The sequence below is a fragment of the Solanum verrucosum genome, unplaced genomic scaffold (genome assembly GCF_900185275.1).
Source record: "Solanum verrucosum unplaced genomic scaffold, falcon-dt-bn FXZP01000261.1, whole genome shotgun sequence".
Classification (NCBI taxonomy): domain Eukaryota; kingdom Viridiplantae; phylum Streptophyta; class Magnoliopsida; order Solanales; family Solanaceae; genus Solanum; species Solanum verrucosum.
In genome coordinates, this window is record NW_026019969.1 from 13,330,702 (window position 1) to 13,351,648 (window position 20,947).

The following is a 20,947-nucleotide window of genomic DNA, read 5'->3' on the forward strand; positions in this document are numbered from 1 at the left end:
TCTTCTTTAAGAGATTTTATTTTAAAAATGAATTTGGTTTATTGCAATAAAAAGCAAAAGTTATAACCGCAGACTCAACCATAATTTCAGTGCTGTAAACATAACTAATTGTGATTGTACAACAACATATGCCTTTGTAGACGTTATACTGGTAAATTTACAGAATAAAGAATTACACATATTGCACAAATACTTCCAAATAAAGATAATACAAAATCATGGATTCACTATTTACAGATTTCCATGATTTGTGTACACTGTGTATATAAAGTACAAAGAGATATATGAACAAACTGCTAGCAAAAAACTAACACCATGTACAGATGATAACTACTCTTCCTCTTTAAGTTGGTAAAAGAATCTTCACCGATCAAAGACAGTTAGAGGGGAAGATGATCCTCTGTTTGAAATATGTCCATTTTCATTCGTTCTTAGAGGGGAAGATTGTGGCATGAACTCAGACAATCGGAGCCGTTCGTTAGTCATTTTGTTCTGTTAAAGAAGGAACTTGTTAGTGACTTAGCGTCGCTAGTTTGATACAATCAGTGTTCTGAGGTTTACGATCAAGCAAAATGATTGAAATAATATGGATATCTGTTACCTTAAATTTGGCATCTTGTAGTTCTCTTTCCAGTGAAGTCAATCTGTTTTTGAGCTGCTCAAGTGCTTCTTCAGCTGCTGAGATCCCCATCTCAGATGTTGGTTTTGTTAATCCAGCAGCCTGCAGTATAAATTTCAAATGATAAAAAAACCGACGCTAAAGAACTAGAGACTACAACCAACATTTCCTTTGATATTATAGTAAATAAAAAATGAAATTTCCTTACCTTTAGCACAGTAGTGCACAGACCAAGTAACTTCTGCGCCAATTGCAATCTTTCCTCTTCCTTTTCCTGTTGGACAAATTCCCAACTATTTAATTCCTAGAGACACACAAAAGAATTCTCCTCTTCCTAACATAATTCATGTCCACAAGTCACATTGTGGAATTCCTCCTATGCACATAAAATGATTAACAACTAAAACATACAAACCTTCAACTTGTTCTCCAGCGTTTGCTCCTTGTCAAAATTAATGTAGGGGCTTCTTCCATTAGTTTGACGGAAGTGAGCCAGCTCTTCCCTAACTCGAGAAAGAATTGATTCAGTTTTCCGCAGCTTTACTATAAGGTCATCATTCTGATTTTTCAGTAAATTGTTCTCTTCCTGTGACAGACCCATGGTGGATTAGTGCTGTAGCAAAAAATACCAACCAACACTTTTAAGATGTCAATCTTCAGTCTGGAAAGTCTGGTAAAAAGGTACCAACCTTAATTTTAGCATGATGGTGGATGCGCTGTTGAAGGTTTTGCTGACCAGACAACTTCTTTATGTCTGCTTCAAGTTCCATGACCTTCTTCTTATGATTCATGTTCTCCATCTGAGAAAATTTCCAGTGTACAAGTGATTTTTAATACAGTAACAACCTGCTGAGGTGTAATAGAAAAAAAAGTTACTAACATCTCTTACCTTTATCATTTCATTTTCAGTTGTAAGCAAGTGATTCCGTTGGCGCAGTTTTTCAAGTGCAATCTGTGCAGCCACCATCTCTGCTTGTTTTCTCTCAATTTCCTCAATCCATCTAATTATCAATAAAAAACAAATGAGAAACGCAACAACAACAAGATGACTCTCGAAATCTAATTGACAATTAATACCCTTTCCGCTCCTCTATAAACTCATTTAGCTGTTGCCTCATCTTACAATACTCATCCTCCTGCAAGCAAGCAGTTACTAATATTAGATAAGTCCAGACTATGTTCGTTATATCATTATATCCTTACTAAGTTTACCTTGACCTCAGCATCAACATTACGGACTCGAGCCATCTCCATCAACATTTTTATTTGCGGATTATCCAGCAGATTCTGGTGGGGTAACCCACATAAGCCAAACAAACACGTGTGAAATTGTCAGGTCATACTGGAGAACATAAAAAAGGAAATGGCCTTTGGTATTAACATTCCCTCCTAACAAAAAAATATAGGTTTATTTAAATTACCGCATAGTTATTCATGTCCAGTTTCACACCCAATAGATCGCGCATTACATCATGGGTCATGCTATCAGCAACAGCTAATTTTGAGTTCAACATGAATATCTGCGATGAGTGTATGATCACAATTGAGTGGAGGAAATTTTACAAAAATAAGTCATATTGTTTTAGGATGTGAATTACCTCTTTTTGTCTACTAGCAGCTAGAGCCTCAAGTTCTTGGATGCGATGTCTTTCTGCACTATGCTCCTCATCCCTCTCAGACATCAACTGCTGAACCAAGCCTATGCCAATGCATTTGAAAGGGGAACCAGAACCCCTAGGCTTTGAAGAATTTTTTTCCAATTTGCTTGATGATAAAGCTGGAGCTTGGGTGGCATGGGGATCCATCTTCACTTTCTGTGCCAATGCTTCTAATGCCTTAAACTGTTTTGAATTTTGATATTAGGTTAAAACCACAGGTTAGCAACCAACACCAACTCTATCAAAATCAACAGAAGGAATGAGGAATCACCTTTTCCTTATACTCGCTAGCCTGTGCCTCAGCATGCAAATTTAGTTCTGATATATGAGCCTTGAAGTGGACTAGCTGTTAAAGAAAATGAAATAAGTTAATCTAACAAGTTAATGAAATTGAACGTCAACTCTTAAAGAACAAAAAATTGTAGTGAAGATACAGAGGACCAAACTCACTTCAGCATCTCTAGAGATGATTTCTCCCTCAAGAAGTTGTATGCGCTGACAAGCTTCTTGAAGACTCTTTTCTTTTTCCTCTTGATGCCTGTATACATAGATATCAAAACATTTAGAAACCTAAATGAGTCCTATTTTTGAGATTTCAGGTTGCATGGTATAGTTGTCAGAAACCTTCTCATATCAGCATCACTGCCTTTTACATTGTTCATGTGTTGCTTGATGGCATGAAGTTCCAGTTCCAGCTCCTCTCTTTGTAACCGCTGTCGCTCAGCCTCTCCTCTGACAAATTCAACCTATAAAGTGGGAAATCATGTTATTAAATGAAAATAAATTGATAAATACATTTAAGCTTTGCAAGAATGAGTACCTCATTTTCTAGTACATTCACTGTGCACTCCAGTTCCTCAACAGACCTCTCTAACAATTTAACCTCCTCTTCCTTCTCAACAGCCTGGAGTTTTGCTATATCGGCCACCTGACATGAATAGAATATTGTTGTGAGAAAAAGAAAACAAAAAGAAGGAAAACATTAGAGATCAATAACTGAAGAAAGTAGTTTAAAACACAATTCCACCTCTTTCGCTTCTATGGCAATTGCTTCATTTTCCTCCGCAAGAGTTTGTGTTGTCTCTAGTTTCTTTTTCAACATGAGAATTTCTCCATGGAGAATTTCTTTTTCACTAGTAACACCACTCAGATTTCTCTTCAAGCATTCAATTGAGTTGCTCATTTCGCCAACAATATCACCAAAGTTGGTAATTTCTATCTCTAAGTTCTCACAGACTTCCCTTTTCTCTAACAATTCCTCCTCGATGGAACATTTTTCTTCCATGGTGTCCTTGGCACTGGCAGCCAGCTCCGAGTTTGTCTGTGAAAGCAATTCTATGTCCTTGCACTTTTGAGAGATATCTGACTCCAAAATTGCTATCTTACTTATCTTTTCCTGCAACTGAACTTCAAGCGCTTGACCTTTGCAAACAGCTTCATCAAGCTCATTTTCCAAAGAATTTATAGAAGCCATCAGATCATCAATTTCATCTTTTTGATCCTTGTGGTTAGATGCCGATTCTTGTAACAAACTAAGGTCAAATAGCATTCCTTTGATGATGTCATCCTTCCGTACTAACTCAGTTTGCAGGGAAGCACTTTGTATTAATATCTCTTCAGCAGAATTCTCCAATGATTCAAACTCTTCAAAAAACTTGGATGCCCTTTCAAGTTCTTCATGTATGTTTTGTAACATGGCATCTAATTCAGCACTTTTGTTTTGAAAAGCATTAAGTGCTTTACTCCCAATGCTGTCTACTTTGAGCACCATATCAAAAGTGTCAATGTTACCCTTCTCACAAGATGTGAGTTGGATTCTCAAGAAAGTATTCTCTGCTGCCAAAACATTGATTCTCTCGATCTCTTCTTTCTTTACCTCCAACTCTGAGAAAATTTGGCAACGTTCTCCTTTTAACTCTGCTATTTCATGCTGCAGTTCTTCAATCACCTTTTTTAGACAATTCATTTTCTTAATTTCTGCTTCTTTCATTTCCATATCATTCTGGAGTCTGCATGATGCTGCTTCCAGCAAGCAAGTTTCATTCTGCAACATCTGATTTTGTTGGTCAAGGACAAAGATGCGACTTGAAGAACTTTCAAGGGCTGAGTCCTTCTTTTGCAATTCTTCAAGCAACTTCTCATTTTTAGAGCCAAGTTCCTGGACCTGGGTTGTCAGAACAATCTTTCCTTCCTTTAATTCACCAAGTTCATGCTTTAATGTCTCATTCAAACAAGAAGCTTCCATCAGTGAGCACACATCTTTCTCAAGAGCATTTTTTCTGGAGTGAACTTTGGCAATCATGGAATCCATTACACTAAGTTCAGCCAACAAATTCTGCTGCTTCCTTCCTGCTTCTGCAACTTCCTCTTGTAGATTAGAAACCTCAACCTCCTTGTCATGTAAGATGGATGCGGTTAATGCAACATCTAGATTGTCAAAAATGATTTCTCGCTTCAAACCTTCGGCAACTTCATAGAAGTGCTTATTTTTTCTCTCCAACTCAGATATTAATATGGTCCTCTCTTCTAACTCAGATGACAAAATTAATGACTCAAAGTCTTTTGCAGAAAACTCCATAGTCAAACTATCTTCCAGAGACTTCACGGCTTCCTCTTTGTCCTTCAGCACCCTTTCTTGATCTATAAGAGATGCCAAGACAGTTTTGTTGCTGAGATCTATCTCTTTCATTAACTCAACAAGCTCAGATCCCATTTGCTCGGACCTTGCTAACATTGACTCTTCCTGGAACTGCAGATCAAATATTTTTTTCTCGAAAGAGCCAAGTTTGGAGGTAAGATCCCCTGCATCAGACTCTTTCCTTAATACACGATCAAAGTTGTTTTTAATGTCGGCCAATAATTTCCCCTTCAGAGTTCTGCACATTTCAAGCTCCTTCTGTGCTTTGAAGTTCTGCTCCTTCAACTTAGATATTAATGAGTTTGATTCACTTAGCCCATGATTGAGTAGCCCATTTTCTACATTCAATCCGGTTGCAGCTTCTAAGAGAATGCCCATGTGACAAAGATGCAAGACAGACAGAGCACAGTCCTTGACAATAATATCAGACCAGATCTCCTCAAGCCATGACTTCATGTACTTAGTTGATGCATGAAGTTGAGACTTTATGATAAGGACATCAGATGTTACAGACTTGAGCTCATCTGTGGAAGTGGTTGCTGCCTGTGAAACTATATCCTCTAGCTCCAACACCAGCCTTAGCATCATTGCTAGATCTGACTCAAACTCATTTTCCAGTCTTTGGTAATGCATGTCCTTTAGATCATTAGCCGACTGCAAGCTTTGATTTTCATTAACAAGGACGTCTCTCTTTTCAGTTAAGCTGATCTCCTTCTTCTTAAGCCTTTTGATGTCAAGCTTTAAGGATTCATTTGCTATCATTAGCTCATTTATCATGATGTCTGCTTCTTTCATGGTGTCTTGAACCTCTTCAAATTTGGCTAGAATGCAGGAAGCTTCAGTAGCTTTCTGGGCCGCCACTGCCTTAGCATCACAAAGTTCAGCTTCAAGTAGCTGCAGACAAGAATTTCGAGAGAGCAGATCAGACTGAGACCGTGTTATTGATTCTATCATACTTAATTTAGTGGTTAGGAACTTGTCCTTTAAATTGAATTCTAATCTTATATTTTAGAACGCATTATTTAATCCGTCAAGATGAATGTTCTCAAGGATTATAAAATTGTAATGAACAGTCAAAAAGAAGGATTTCAGCATTGAAAGTCATGAGCAGTAATATATGATGTGTTTCTAGTGATATGGGCATACCTTTTTTTGCTCATACCAGGAGCTGGAGGACTCCAGCACAGCACCTTCAATTGTTCGTAATTTATTGTCTACCAACTCCACTTTAACTACAAGTTCCTGTTCAAACTTATCCATATAGGTCTGTAGAGAAGTTGCTGCAGCCAGAAAATCTCCAATGCTCTCTTTACTCTTTTGCTCAGATGACCACAGGGCTTCTTTCTCAACATGTAATCTGGCCATTTCAGTTTGCACTCCTTTTAAGCAATCAAGAGCAGATTCCATTTCTTTACTTAGTAGAATAACTGTAGCATCTCTGCTCTTATCCTTCCAATTTATTTGAAAAGTATCCTGCTTGCTGGCTGATCCAATCATATTATTACTTTTGTCGAAGGAACAGTCTGTTTTTTCAGCTGTCCTATCTTCAAGAATAAATGACTCTAGGTGCTGGCTGTGTTGTCTTGTCTCACTACCTGTCTGCAACAATACGTTAAAGTTGGATTACATAATAATAAAATCCATCACGAAGAATCTACCATTCCACTTAAAAAATAGATACTATAAGATATGAGTTACTTTCAAACATAACGGCACATAACTTACCAATGTTTCAAACTTGTCATCACTAGAAAAAGAAGCATGAGTTGCATTGCTTATATCTTTTCCATGACTTCCACTTCTTTCCACACATTCACTGAGGTGCAAACGTACTGTTGAAACACCTGCTTTCAGCTCTTTAAGTTTCTCAATCGTTTTCAACATATCATTTTCATCCAGCTTTTGTCTTTGCTCCTCAAACAACTGAAGTCTCAGATCACTGCATGTCTTTTCCAGAGTATGTAGCTCCGTTCTCAGAGACTCATTTTGATTCTCTGCAGCGGCAACTACTGAAGCTTGATCCCAGAGAATAGCATCCTTTTGTCTGCTTGTTTCTAGAGATTCCATAAGCTGCATGTCCTTCTGGTTTAACGCATCAACACAGTTAGAATTCTGTTCCGACAACCAGTTAACTACCAAGAAAGCGACTGTTGCACTGCTTGACACCTTTCTGAGTTGATCCTCCCCATGCTTAATCTTGTTCTCAAGTTCTGAGATGACATGTGCCTTTGAGCTCAACTGGGATGTCAAAGAAAATAGCTCAGCATCTTTTTCATGGCAATCTAACTGGTGAGCCTCCGTCATAACTAAAACTGCCCCTCTAAGAGATCTCAACATGGACTCCATATCATTTCTTCTGTTGAGAGCATTCTCCAGACTCTGGTTGAGCTCTTCAATAAATAACTCCTTTTCAACAATGTATCTTGTCATTCTGCCAAATTGTTCAGATATCCTGCTTCTCTTATCTGGAAATGTACTGGAAATAAAATCCAGTTGCTCACAGGCATCTTTGAGAGCCTCATGCCCCCCACATACAATAGCTTCAATCTCGTTGTTTACCTGCTCCCATTCTTCAGACATATTTATTAACTCTTTTTCTTTGTCATATACACTTTCACCAAGTTTTAGATTTTCTTCTGTCATCAGAGATAATTTTGCCTCCAAATTTTTAACTTCAGTTTCCAACTCAGTTAACCTCTTTCTGCTCTCCATCTCTTTCAAGCTGCTATTTTCAACTTCCTGCTGAAGAAGGAGGAGTTCTTCCTGCAAGCATACAATCACTTCAGCAGTTTCTGCCTCAGCCTGCCTGCTTATTTCATCCATCGCTTCCTCATTTGACACATGAAATTCAGAGTCACTTTGGTAACGCCGATTCAACATTTTGGCCTTCTCAAGGGAGTCATGCATCTTTTTAAGCTTTGCTTGCAAAGGAGAATCATCACTTTCCAAGAGCTTAGATGATGAGAGATCTCTCGATCCTTGATGAAACATTTTCTCCTTCAAGGAAGAGATTTCAAGCTCCAGTTTCCGCACTACTTCAGCATAACGACTGTTACTGTTTCTTAGATCTTCTACCTCAGTGATTGCTAAGAGATGTTGGGATTCAAGAGCTTCAGTAATGGATTTGGCTTCCCCAAGTTCTGCGTGAACATCTTCACATTTCTGGGTCACTAACAGAAGCTGTTCTTTTGATGAGTCTCGGTCTTGCATCATGGATTGAGCATGTTGCTGCAATTCATTGTGATGCAACCTTTCTTCTTGAATTATAACCTTCGGAATGTCCAACTCAAGTTGCAAATCCATAATTTCCTCTATGTGCTCCATCATTTCTTCTTTCCTCGTATCTTCCTTCTCATTCTCAGCAAAAGTTTCTGATTTGCCATTAAGAGCCACAGCTTCTGATGTTGACTCCTGAAAAGTCTTTCACATCAAGAACATGAACAAAGTAGAGTTTTTGCAAACAAAAAACTAAACTGTACAAAGAATATTCGGGGGGATTCTATACAAGCAATATGAATGGTCAAGAATCATGAGAAAAAGGTACAAACTCAGGCTGATTATGCTCTAATATCTTGTGTATTTGTTTTGGCAACTTATGTCAACAGCTTTAATAACTGAAAATTAGGTTACCCAAAAACTTTTGAGGTCAGAGCTATGAGCTACTTCAACACAAGTTTTTTTTTATTTTTTGATAACCGAGAAATCTGTCTCTGACCCGCCCTTTGGACCAATCACAGCCTTCTAAACTCGGTGGATAATGAGCCCGCCTCTACCCTTCTCCACTTAAATACCGAGCTTCGCTTTGCATGGTGTGCGGCTTGAACCTGCGACCTAAGCCACAAATCCTCCACCTTTTGCCACTCGAGCTAGGCCTTGGGGGCTCTTCAACACAAGTTTATTCTGTTATTTTGTGGCAATACTTTGCACTAGACGAATTGTGAAATATTCTTATTTCAGATACATTACCAAAGTCCGGAAAAGCATCAGTTTAATTCAAATATCCAAAGCAACTCCCTGAATCATGATAAAGGTGTCGTGTTCTCCCTTATCTTTCTTCCTCTTCTCTTATTCTCAGTTATATAATGACAAAAACATGCTTGTTCAGAAGGAAAATTACCTTTATGACTTCAACCCCGCCATCGTGATCATTGTCAGCGGAACTGATGCTATTTAATGAACCTCGTAGTTCATCTATTTCCCTGAAGAGGATTGAGAGCAAGTTAGAGGAAACTAATAGTAGCAGCAGTTATAATTTCAATATGTGAAACGTCAAGAAAGTCTGTATAACCACAGTTGAAAAGGGTCACTAACCTGCTGAGTTTTTCATTTTTCTCTAAACAACAGTTTAGGTTAGTCTGGCATTCCTCCAACTCATATAAAGTCTTTTTTAACTGAAACATTAAAATACATATGAGACCAAGTTTATTCAATTTCTTCAAGTTAGGGGGGGTCACCAGAGACCAACCTCTAAATGTAGTGTAGTTTGTTCGTCGCAAACATGTACAGGCTCCTGCACCATGCAAAAGATGCTTGAACATAAGCAGGCTTGAATTTGTATCTTTAAAGCAGCTGAAAGAGGAAAGAACACACCGTACAAGCTGTTTTAAACATTACCTGAGATGGAATATTCATGTCCAAATGGCTGTGCTGCTTCAAGTTCCCATCAATATTGTTAAGTAGCTGTACACATATATTGTCTTGACATCATACTCTTATACAAGTCAAAGAGCTAGAAAAGACAAAAGGCACAGAATTTACCTGATCCCGCAAGTTAGAAACCTCATTCAACAGAATTTCTCTCTCTCCTTCTTCATAAAAATCTTGAAATCTACAAGCCCAGCAGAACGAAAAATTGTTGAAGAATAAAAAGTAAACGAGCTTCAGTATTTAGGTTATTGGATATGTATGTACAACATTCTACCTCCGCAGATCTTCTAAAAGCCTAATGTTTTCACATGCAAATCGAGTTACTTCTGGATTTCTATCAACCTTAGCATGAAGCAACTGGATTTCTTCAGTAAGTGCACTGTTTTCCTCCAATAAATAACTATCTGCTGGAATTAGTCCATTGATAAGTGACTCCATCCTTTGAATTCTCTCTTCTCTGAACTTTAGCATCATCTTGGTGCACCGATTATCTTCCTCCCTTTGACGAACCTAAGAAACAAACATGCAGGATAACCGTGTATGGAAGTTAGTATCTTATTGAAAATGTCAAACCTAAACAAAGAAATGGGATAGAAGGCAAGAAAGTGCGAAGAGGGTCACCAGACGGTTAAGCTGCTCAATTTCAGCTTCAAGTTGTTTGATAGAAGTTTCAGCCATCTGCTCTCTCCTTAAAGAACCAGCTAGTGTGGTCTCTAGTGATTTGAACTGAAAAATAAAAAAATAAAAGCAAGAGGAATCATTGCACAGCAGAGTAGATAAGCATTTGGATGAAGAAAGTGAGATCAGATTCTTTAGCCATGAAGATATATGTCCTGGATGAAAAAAAGTGAAGTCTGATTTTTACCCATGAAGATGCAAGAATGTAAGAACACCAGATAGAGATGCAATAATCAGAGTGAACCAAGCTGGGACAAGCAACAAAGCAGAGTCTGCTGGTGCTAAGATACTATGAGAAGTAACTGCGTAATGAAGGTTTTGAATAAAATCAGAAAGAAGAAAAAAACAAATATTGTTCAGCATAGTTCCTTTCTTCCTGTATTCAGCTTACAAATATAGTTCTTTTCTTCCTGTTCTTATACTTGTCAATTAATCTTAATCGACTAGTCCGAATCAGTTGGTGTTGATTATATGAATTCTCTAGTCCATTCTGCTTAATTCGAGTACACTTATACTGACATTAAGTAAACTTTCCTTTTTAGATAGAACTGAGTTCTCTGACCACACTTATCCTACAGACTGTGCGTTAACTAGTTTCTTCCTAACTAGTTGGTATCGCCTATATGGAATCTTTACTTCAATTGTTCTTTTCTATTCTCCTAACTAAGTTTCATTGTTTTTGAGAGATCTTAGGTCTAATGAAGCAACTTTCCTCTATGTGATTTTTCGGTACAACTTATCCTGTTTTATCACCCTCAATCATCATAGTGTCACACCCATGAACTGATGTATTTAAGATGTCTATGTAGGACAATGGACAGGACAGAAGTATTTCAAGCTGCCTCCCATTTTCTCCTCCATGTGTGCTACTTGCACCCTCTGTCAGATATGATCAATTTCTATTATTATCTAATTTTGTATGACTGCATATTTATCTTAACATATGCAGTTTACGACAGTCATCTTTACTATAACATAATATCAATGGTCCCACAACTGTTCCATATATCTTTTATTTACCTTGTTAGGTATCTTTCTATCACATAACACATTGTAACAATCTTTTATTCAGTCATTTTATTCTATTTGTATATGTTACATCTTCATCTATCATGCTATTCTCCTAGAAGACTTCTGAGTTGTAGGTAATTAGGCACTAAATCTGCTACATCCCACTAGCACAAGTACCGGATGATTGTGTCCACTAAGGCTTGGATAAATGAGAAGAAATCATCTAATGTTTCTGCCTTCGCTGATATTTGAACCTAAGATCTCATGGTTCTCAACCCCACTTCATGGACTTCCCTTGAGTGCTTATGTTGTAGTAACACAATCGTGCAACTTTAGACCTTGATTAATGTAAAATGGAACTGAATTAAACACAGTTGTATTCTTCAGTGTTTGTACATCAGAAGGTGGTGTAGCGCCCTCTGGAATGATTACTTGAAAGCTTATTGAAAGTGTTGAGTCATACTTTTGACTTGCAAACTTTCTTCGTGAAAGAAAAAAGAATATATGCGATAAGCAATGTAAATAAAAGAAGCCTAAAAACAATATGATATACCTGTTTAGAGGATAACCTTATAATGCCCTTGGCCTCCTTTGCTATCAAACTACCATTCTGATCTGTCTCGAGTGCCTTTTCATCATTACTGCTGTCATCTTCCAGTCTAGAGTCTCCTGAAATAGTTGTTTGACCAAATGATAAAGCTCTAGATATATTCTGACGTTTCAAAGACGAAAGCTCCTCCTGTTTCAAAAATTCCACCAATCTTTTCCATCAGTTTTTAAGTTCACATCAACTTCTACATTGCATAGTAAATATTTAAAGAGGCTTTCTACCTTTAGAAGTCTTATTTCATGTTTAAGAGCAGAGACATCTGCTGAAGAATCTTCATTGACGACAGCCTTCATATTGCAAAAGGAGAAAAGGAACAAAGTTAAATATTGAGGCTGAATGATGGCCACTTTGTCATCAGCTAAGTTATATGCTTACATTGTTCTGAATAAGTTTTGCCCGTTGAGCAAACTTTAACGTATTCAGTGTTTCAGCTGCACAGCTGAGGATAAAAAAATCAGCATAGTTGAATAATTTTTCACCAAAACTAGTCAGCATAAGATTAAGAAAGTTTAAAATAACACCAACCAGATAGAAGGGCTGACGTTTGATATAATCATTGTTTTTGAGTTTCCACCCAGTGAATCCTGCATTTTATACTGTAAGAAGGACGCTGATATACTCGAAATTTAAAAACTGGGTAGAAAAATGTGTTTTAAAGTTCACCTGAAGTAGAAATGTCAACTTTGAATCCCTATAAGGAACATGCCTTGGCCTCCCATTGGCAACATCAACCAGAACCATTATTACATGACTGCAGAATGAAATGCTCTGTCAAGTGAATGTAAAAGGCCAGGAGATGAAGCAAGAGTTATCAGGGAAAATCATCAAGGAAAAATACCCTAGAGTTGATAAAGATCTGTTAATGCTTGCAGCTTCTTTCAAGCGTTCACCCTCAGCACCAGAAGCTTTTTGCCTGTAATAGGTAATGGCCACATAAATGATGTGTCTGAAATCTTTTTGTAGTTTTTTCTTTCCTGAGTAAACATAACTTATTTGCTCTTATCAATCAAAGAATTACCTTTCTGAACCAGCAAGGTCAACAAGATTAAGCCTTGAAAAACGGAAGTTATCAGCAGAGTTCTTTTCCCACCTACTCTCAATTATACAGGTAAAGACACTGTGTGAGCGACTGCTCTCTCTGTTCATGTTTGTTGCTGCAACTTTCCTGTTTAAAGAACCCTGAACAGATATTGAACTTTATTCAAACTCATGAGAATATTTTTATGCCACTTACAAAACTTGCCTCATGTGTGTGCTCTGCAAAGTGTAAGATATTAATGAAGAAACTCAGTATCTACAGATATTGTTACCTGAGTCAAGAGCTTAAGAATGTCACCCACAGTTTGGACTTCAAATTCGGACAGATTTTCAACATAAACACCTTTTGTGATATCCTCTCGCAACTATAAGAGAAAAATATGAATGTGAACCAACAGCAGTAAGTTATATCCAATTTTTAGGTCAAGTTCAGACACGGGATAGACAAATTACCATTAAATTTGTGGATGAAGGATCGAGGAGATCAGTGATTTGCTCATTATAAATCTCTAGAAAAGAACATTTGCAGCTGTATTGTAGTCTCTCATCCCTTCGACTTTCCTCTTCCTGAAAAATAAAGATCAAAAGTGACTTCACCTACAATTCCTAGATTAGAAGTTGTATTAGGAACAAAAAGCAACAAAACATCCTACTTACTGCTCTGATCCTTGCAAACAAGAATTCAAATATGCGCGGCGTCATTCCTCGGTTGGGGCTCGGCCTGATTTCCAGTTCTTCAATCTCACCAAGCATTGTATGTGTCTTCCCACTACCAGTCTGCAAGAAGATATCCGAATGTGCTACTATTTTTTAGTCAAACTTGGCAATTAAAAACTTGTGACTGGAAAAGAATCAAGAATAGGTGTCACTGATTTGAGAACTAGAAAGATATGTGGACAGTTATCATAAATACATAGTGCTCAGTTGCCTTAGCATCCAAACGTTGCAGATTATTTCAAAAAAGAATTGCATTTAGAGTAAGGATGACCCTCTAAACTTTAGACGTCTCAGGGGAAGCTTTTTTTATTATTAAAGGAGTTGGCGGATATCTCGACATTCAATTGATCAAGCAAATCACAGTTTTCAGTATTTGCAGAGAAATATTATCTACAAGATTTGCATAGACAATGAAAGCTTAATGAACCTTTTACAGTAAACAATAAGTTTTTTTCCATCAACAAACTTTGTTTAAGCATGTGGTGTGACAACTTTTAACATTAGTAGTGCACAAGTTTAGAAGCAGTCACACCAATAGCTTTTCACCAAATATCATGCCTAACCTGTCCATAAGCAAAGATGGAGCTATTATATCCAGATAAACAGTTCTCCACCATCGGTAAACCGACCATTCTAAAAAGTGTTTCCTGCACAATGAAATTGCATAATTTTCAGTATCTTGTAGGACCACACATAGTCCAACCAGAAATGATCATATTGCTCCAAGTTAAACGCTAATTACACAGACCTGATTGATTGTTTCACATGCCACGTGATCAAATGTGAACCGAGTTTCAGGCTGCCCTATCCAAGTGATACATTGTGCACTTTCCTGCTTCAAGCATCTAGTGTACCCTTGAGTACTTCTCTCCATGCTGTTGAGAGGACGCACTCGTATCAAAACCTGTGGTAATTCAATGTAGTTTAGTACTTGATCACCAAAGGATCGGTTAACACAATAATCACCAAATACAGGTCCACCTACCTGTACATTGTGCTCCAACCAGAATGATGGATTTTCCTTGAGGTCAAAATAAGGAATTTCAACTGTATCAAGAACAGTCGGTGAATTACCACTAATTGGAATTCCCCTATACAATGCTGTGTAATTAGCCGTCCGGGCAGCTCCACTCGCTAAAGGCCTAGAACTACTGGCTAAAGAAAATGCAGGATTTGGAGGCTTTGTAACACTTTTAGATGGTGTGTTTTGATTAGAATGACTCTCCGAATAGTTAGAATTAGCCCTCCCTATCGTCCTAGTGGACCGTGGAGTAGCATTGACAGCTACTATCCTTGATTGATTCCCACAAGTACCTGCATTAATCTTTCCTTCATCCCCCACTTCCACAGAATTCGAGCTGGAACCCGCTTTCTGCACCCATCCATATCGACCTTTTGGAAGACTTGCCGGTTTTTCTGGAGTTCTATTGATGTCGGAATATCTACTAGCCTTAGGTTTAGTGGGGGTCTTATCAATTTTAGTAACCCTAACACCCCCTTGTTGCTCTACTCCGCCTTTCAAATTCCTGGTAGTTTCTTGAATTGCGTTTAAAGGAGGCCTTGTTGAGTCTGTACTAGCTGGAGGACCCATTGAATCCCTCGGATTCACCGGTACATTCTCAATTTCCTCCGGTTGGGTATTATTCTTACCACTGTTCCGTCGCAAGAATTTGAAATCCCTCAACATTCTGTGTATCAACAAAACGATTCAAGATACAACAAAAACACATACAATGTAATTCCATACAAATCTTTAAACAAAACTCTAAGAAAAGACACTAATGGTTGTTAGTACCTGAAAGAAGTGTTGAAGAAGAGAATACCAAGTCCTCTATATGTTGAAATTGTAAGTTACTTTTTTGAGATGAACTAGGAATTCAAGAATCTTGATTTTGAAACATCAAATCTTGAAATGGAAACTCATTCTCGAGTAGAGAATTTCTCTCTCTAGATTTTTGGAGAGTGAAGACTGTTGAGTTGTTGAATCAAGATTTTCAAATTATGAATCTGCAGGGGACAGAGATGGACGGTTATGATTTAATCAACGTTTGAAATGGCGCATTGGGTTTTGAAATAGAGAGAGGGGTTTATTCGGGAAATTAAAGGAATAGGAGGGGGAAATTTTGAAATAAATTATAGTCCTACTAATGATTCCTAACGGCTACAATTTAAATTTTTGCCATAGAGTGGGGCCTTCGTTTTTTCAAATTTATTCTTTTTTGCCCTTCTTTTTTTCTTTATTACCTTTTGTTCCACACTTTTTTGGTTTTTACTCTAATCAAGAATGATTGGTGTGCCAAGATTAACCCAATTTGAATGGTGCACAATGTTATTATGCACCTTTTTGTTACACAAAAATATGAATTCGAATTTATAGACCAAAAAATATAAGATTTGTGTCTACTACACAACTAAAGTTATTGGTGTGGGGTACGTAGTACAAATTCTCATTTATAGTATTTTTATTGGGAAATAATTTAAATATATTTTTGAACTATTAAAATGAATCAGTTTTATTCTTCGCTACGTTTTTGGCTTGATCAAACAAACTAAAGTCATGATCTTTTTTTTCTTTTTTTTTTTTTTTCTTTTTTTTAACTAAAGTCATGATCAAGCATAACTTATAACAATATATATAGTATGATACTAGGGGTCGTTTGATTGGGAACAAGTTATCCCATGATAAGTTATCTTGGGATAACTTATCCCACCATGTATATGGGATAACTTATCTCATCACTATGATATAAATGGTGGGATAAGTTATCCCAAACATGGCAACCAAACAAGATTAAAAAAAATTATCCCATCACTATTATTTTTAATCCCTCACACCAAATGACCCTAAAACATAAATTTATGACCCACAAGAAAATTATTTACTATAAGGGTATAAATTAAAAACCAACACAAAATAGGACAAAAATATAAATGATCCCTTTAAGAAAGAGTTATATTGGATGATTAAAAATCAGCCCAATATGAAATTACCTTGCACCAAATTCATAAGATTTTGGGCGAATTGGGAGAACATGTTTTGAATCATATTTGACTTCCCTAAGGGTAGAACTCATATCACCAAAAAATAGTTCTTTTTGCTTCTTCTCAAATCTTTATTTTCAAATCATTTTGAACAATAATAGTAGGAGAAAATATTATTACTTTCTTTAAGAAAGGTATTCTCAAAAACTTCTTTTTTTTTTCAAACTATATGATTTCACACGCATTACTATTAGTAACACAAAAATTATAACACTTATTGTTAGCATAAGCGATTAACATACAACCAAAAGTCTTATAATCTTCTTCTTCTTCTTTTTCCTTTCACGATTAAGTATTATAATTTATAACAATAACAAGATATTTCCATACTTTCAAATATAAAAGGAATAATCTCTAATCTTCTCTACTTATCAAAAGAATAAAAACAAGTATAAATAGATGAGGAGAACTCAAATCAAAATATAAAATCAAGGAGAGGTTTTCTTGCTAAGGTTATTAAAAGGATTAATAGCAAATAATGGGCTTGTTACAAAGGGATTAAAGGAAATAATTGGCGTAAATACCTAAAAGTGATCCTATACATAACTTATTCTTTGAGATAATTAAATATTTTTTTCAACATTTTAAAAAAAATTAATAAATATGTATACCTAGACCTTATAATAACCTTTGGTTTTTTGCAAGTAGAGTGCATCATGCCTCTTATTATATATTTCGTTAATAGAAGATTATCATTGAGTGATTGAGTTAGCTAGAGCTAAGTGGACAAGCATACTAATTAATCTCTACCTAATCTGAGTTTTTAATTTTAAAATCGAATACATGCATGTTTGATCTCGAGAATCTTTTTAAATTAAAATTTCAATAATTTACATGTTATCAATTTCAAAAGTTTTACTAACACATGTAACTGTTTATTTATAAAATTAATTTTAATATTTAAATGTGCTCATGATCCACATATAATATTTATTAATCACTTATACTCATCGTTAAAATATAACTTCATTTATTGAGACTGTTAAATTAGGTCCACACATTTCATTAATCACCAATGTGGGACCTTTGTGCTTCAACACCCCACCTCACCTCACGCCCAGTGCGTAGCATCTGGTGCGTGGGCAATTTTTGACCCATCTCACGCCCAGTGCATAGCAGCTGGTGCGTGGGCAATTTTGGGCAAGCCCAGTGCTTAGCATATGATGCATGGACAATTTTTGATTTTTTTGGGCCCCAACATTAGGTGAGATGGGTTATGCTCTGATACCATGTTAAATTAGTTTTTAGGTCTAACTCACACCCCAAAAGCTAGTTCAAAGGGAGGAAAATTGTGCAAGCTTTATAAGGAGTTCACTCATCTCATTAATCACGTGAGACTTTTTTGCTTTAACAAAGACTCCTTGTTTTAATATTTTTTATTTTTTTTAGATGTGGGCAGTGTATAGAAAAAGGGGAAGGGGAAGTGCTTTGTTAGATTTAAATCTTCAACATTCGATAGAAGATGACGTTATAACAATCACTAGTACTCTACAAATTTAGATCACCTTTAACATTTTTATTCAAATTATTTAATTAGTTTGATCTAGGATTCTTGCGATCTCGTATAATTATAAAACTCAATTAGTAGATGTCATAAGTTGTGGATTACTTTTCAAATGACCATATAATTAGAACGTTAAATGAAGTAATAACTTGCAGCAAAATCATGAGAATGCCTCAAATTTCATTTTATTTTTAAACTTAATTTCTGAAATAGTCAACAAACTAGAACTATGACCTCAAACGTTTTAAACTTTGAGTTTATTAATATTTTGCTGTCTGATACTACTTTTGTTTTTAATGATCTGGACAATTTTGATTTTAAAAAAATTGCTACAGCTACTATTATATTTATATTCATAGGCTAGAAAATCAAGAAGTAATACTTAAATTACGTTGTACAAGAAACATGATGCGTTTTAGTTGGAATTTTTATGATTAAAATAAATAGAACTCCATTACTAATTATTCAAACCTCTATACTGGTGGACAAGTCATTAGGCAAGTTTATGAGCTATAAAATGCCTCTTTGATCCAACTTTATTATCTCTATATACTACTTTTAGCCAACTTTACTCCACAAACCATAACAATTAAGGTAAAAATCCAATTTTTTAGCTCTTTCTTTTCATTCCAAAATTTTGTATACAACTTCAATTTTATTTTATTTTTGTATAGTTTGGTGGTGAGACAACAATGGCAAATAACATTAATGTTGCATCTTTTGTGCTAGTTCATACGGGAGGCCATGGAGCCTGGTCCTGGTACAAGATTGCTGAATTGATGAAATCTTCAGGACATAATGTCACAGCTCTTGATTTGGGTGCTTCAGGAAACAACCCAAAACAGGCCCTCGATATTCCAAGTTTTTCTGATTATTTGAGTCCGCTAATGGAGTTCATGGCTTCACTTCCTCTTGATAAAAATGTAGTTCTTGTAGGCCATAGCCTTAGATAATATCTAATATAGTCATTCAACTTTGAATAGTTCATTTAGAAATTCACTCAACTTTGAATTGTTTACTTAGAAAGTCACTCAATTTTGTTTTTTAACTCAAAAGTCACTCAATTATTGATATTTCACTTAGAAAGTCACTCAACTATTTATATTTCACATAGAAAGTCACTTAATCAATTTAAATAATCTTTTCATTAAATTTTGTAAAAATACAAAAAATAAGATGCTTATTTTAATTATTATTTTTTTTACTACCTTTTCATTAAAAAAATAGTAGAAGATCGTTACTGCCTCTTTTTTTTAATTACTTCTTATCAATTCTAATTTTTCTTTTTGGTAATCTTTTAACAATTTATTTCTAGTTTTACAATTACTAGAACCGAATTTATTTATTTTTTTTTGGGGGGGGGGGGGGGGAGGGAATTGTCACTCTACGTTTTTCTTTAAAAAAAATTATAATTAAATAATTGGAGCGGATCAATAAAATAATTAAAATAGATATTTTATTATTTCCTTAAAAATAGTGTAAGATAAAATTTAATGAAAAAATTATTTAAATTGATTGAGTGATTTTTAAGTGAAATATAAATAGTTGGGTGACTTTCTAAGTGAAACATTAATAGTTGAATGACTTTTGAGTTAAAAAACAAAGTTGAGTGACTTTCTAAGTAAACAACTTAAAGTCGAGTGACTTTCTAAGTAAGCAACTCAAAGTTAAGTGACCATATGAGATATGCCTTGGTAGACTCGCCATTTCTAAAGCTATGGAAAACTTTCCAGAAAAGATTTTAGCTGCTGTATTTGTCACTGCTCTAATGCCTGGTCCAACTCTCAATGTAACCGAAGTCTACAATGAGGTATCAATTTTAGTCCTGAGATGATTCTGTTACGATTTGTTTTTGCTTTTACATGTTTAAAACTAAATATACTTTTGTTATAGTCCTGCAGTGCAGTACTACCTGAACTTGATAATTGCGTTACATATGACAATGGACCTACCAATCCTCCAACCACCCTCATCTTAGGTCCCAAGTATTTGGCAACTAATGTTTACCAGTTGAGTCCAATTGAGGTAAGCAAATCACAATACTGCATCAAAATCACAAATTAAATCTATTCAAGTGCTTAATTGCAACATCAACGTAACTTGGAACTGATTTAAATCAGTTTTTCTTTTTTCTTTTTTGGTGTTAGGATTGGACGATGGCTACTAAACTAGTGAGGCCACTATATTTATATCGTGCTGAAGATGTTTCTAAGGAGATAGTTCTTTCAAGAGAAAGGTATGGATCAGTTAGGCGAGTATTCATTGTTGCTGCTGAAAATAAATCTTTAAAGAAAGAACTTCAATATTGAATGATTGAAAATAATCCACCTGATGAAGTGGAAGAGATCGAGGGCTCTGATCATGCGGTCATGATGTCTAAGGCCCAACAACTTTTTACTATCCTTTTGCGCATTGCCAACAAGTGATGACTCTGCAAATTTTGTATCACCTTTTACATTTTTATTTAGGCTACTCTTGGCTATCATTCGTTTTTTTATACTCAATTAATCTGATCTAAGATTCTGACTCATGATTTTCATTAAGAGGATTCAAATAAAGAAATGTAGTGCCTTGGAGTTGAATTTAGAAACTCATGAATCATGATATTGGCTTCTTTTATGATATGTACGATCTGATTTAAAGAACTTGATATATATATATACTACTATATTCATAGGCTACAAAAAAAAATCTTCTTTTTTTCAATAAATAAATACTACTTATATTGGCCCTAGGCGATATTCTTTTTAAAGAAAAGAAAGACAAATTAAAGAATTTTTTATCT

The 20,947-nt window shown here is 35.7% G+C and overlaps 1 protein-coding gene and 1 pseudogene across 1 annotated transcript; one reads left to right on the plus strand and one right to left on the minus strand.

The window, feature by feature from the left end:
- Window positions 1-181: 181 nt before the first annotated feature.
- Window positions 182-15,694, minus strand: LOC125816155 (kinesin-like protein KIN-12D). The gene is made up of 38 exons (XM_049495748.1): window positions 15,412-15,694; window positions 14,602-15,304; window positions 14,365-14,520; window positions 14,180-14,263; window positions 13,557-13,676; window positions 13,353-13,466; window positions 13,172-13,264; window positions 12,880-13,040; window positions 12,700-12,774; window positions 12,525-12,612; window positions 12,387-12,445; window positions 12,237-12,300; window positions 12,083-12,148; window positions 11,805-11,990; window positions 10,184-10,288; window positions 9,837-10,072; window positions 9,674-9,743; window positions 9,530-9,595; window positions 9,381-9,425; window positions 9,227-9,306; window positions 9,033-9,114; window positions 6,641-8,326; window positions 6,062-6,514; window positions 3,305-5,809; window positions 3,098-3,205; window positions 2,902-3,023; window positions 2,728-2,815; window positions 2,549-2,623; window positions 2,218-2,460; window positions 2,041-2,139; window positions 1,832-1,906; window positions 1,697-1,755; window positions 1,509-1,620; window positions 1,309-1,419; window positions 1,035-1,205; window positions 828-893; window positions 602-721; window positions 182-492 (listed from the first exon to the last, which is right to left on the minus strand). The coding sequence occupies exons 2-38, from the start codon at window positions 15,301-15,303 to the stop codon at window positions 364-366; spliced, it is 8,874 nt and encodes a 2,957-aa protein (XP_049351705.1). The 5' UTR covers window position 15,304; window positions 15,412-15,694; the 3' UTR covers window positions 182-363.
- Window positions 15,695-18,854: 3,160 nt separating this feature from the next.
- Window positions 18,855-20,588, plus strand: LOC125815081 (methyl jasmonate esterase 1-like; annotated as a pseudogene).
- Window positions 20,589-20,947: the final 359 nt, after the last annotated feature.